Source organism: Wasmannia auropunctata, unplaced genomic scaffold (assembly GCF_000956235.1).
Source record: "Wasmannia auropunctata unplaced genomic scaffold, wasmannia.A_1.0 LD281767.1, whole genome shotgun sequence".
Classification (NCBI taxonomy): Eukaryota; Metazoa; Arthropoda; class Insecta; order Hymenoptera; family Formicidae; genus Wasmannia; species Wasmannia auropunctata.
In genome coordinates, this window is record NW_012081123.1 from 1 (window position 1) to 1,028 (window position 1,028).

The 1,028-nt window shown below is 37.7% G+C and overlaps 1 protein-coding gene across 1 annotated transcript; it reads left to right on the plus strand.

Annotated features, from left to right (window-relative positions):
• Positions 1–49: 49 nt before the first annotated feature.
• LOC105461645 (pyruvate dehydrogenase E1 component subunit alpha, somatic form, mitochondrial-like) lies at positions 50–952 on the plus strand (the record flags this gene model as incomplete). The annotated part of the gene is made up of 1 exon (XM_011708151.1): positions 50–952. A coding segment is annotated over one exon (903 nt), but the record flags the coding sequence as incomplete, so codon positions are not given.
• Positions 953–1,028: the final 76 nt, after the last annotated feature.

A 1,028-nucleotide genomic window follows, 5' to 3' on the forward strand; every position in this document is an offset into this window, starting at 1 on the left:
TCCATTGAGATTTATTACAAAATGTTAAAAATTTCTGATACTATTTTAGTTTAATGAAAAAGAAATCGATATGAAAGCAGAAAATTTCACTAAAGAACAGATAATTGGATTCCACAGGAAAATGCTACTCATACGCAGATTTGAGGAAAAAGCAGGCCAATTATATGGAATGGGATTAATAGGCGGATTCTGTCACCTATCAATAGGGCAAGAAGCAGTTGCAGTTGGAACTCAAGCTGCATCAAAATTAGGTGACGCTTTTATCACAAGTTATAGAGACCATGGCTTAATGCTCGCATGTGATTCTGATCCGAATGTTGTGATGGCAGAGCTTACCGGCAAAGAAACAGGATGCTCGAAAGGCAAAGGTGGTTCGATGCACGTATTTGACGTTGAAAAAAAATTCTTCGGCGGACATGGAATAGTGGGAGCACAAGTTCCAATTGGCACAGGAATAGCATTTGCTAATAAATATAAGAAAAAAGATAACGTTGTATTTACATATTTCGGTGACGGTGCTACAAATCAAGGACAAGTATACGAATCGTTCAATATGGCATCTTTGTGGAAGTTGCCTGTGGTTTACATTATAGAGAATAACGGATATGCAATGGGAACCTCCGTGCAAAGATCAACTTTAGTAACAGAGTTATACAAAAGAGGAGAAAGCTTTGATATTCCTGGAAAACAAGTTGATGGAATGGATTTTTTCTCTGTTTATGCGGCTACAAGCGAAGCAGCGGAACACACACGCAGCGGAAAAGGGCCTATCCTGCTTGAAATGAAGACATATCGATATCGCGGCCATTCGATGTCAGATCCTGCTACTTATCGCTCAAAAGAAGAAGTTGAAGATATGAAGCAAAATCATGACCCTATAGGCACTTTAAAGAAATACATGATAGATAATAAAATTGCTTCAGAAGAAGAATGTAAAGTAATTGATAAGGAAGTACGTGATTTAGTAAAAAAGTCGGAAGATTTTGCTAAAAATAGTAAAGAGATCGGAAGAGCACACGTCTGAACTC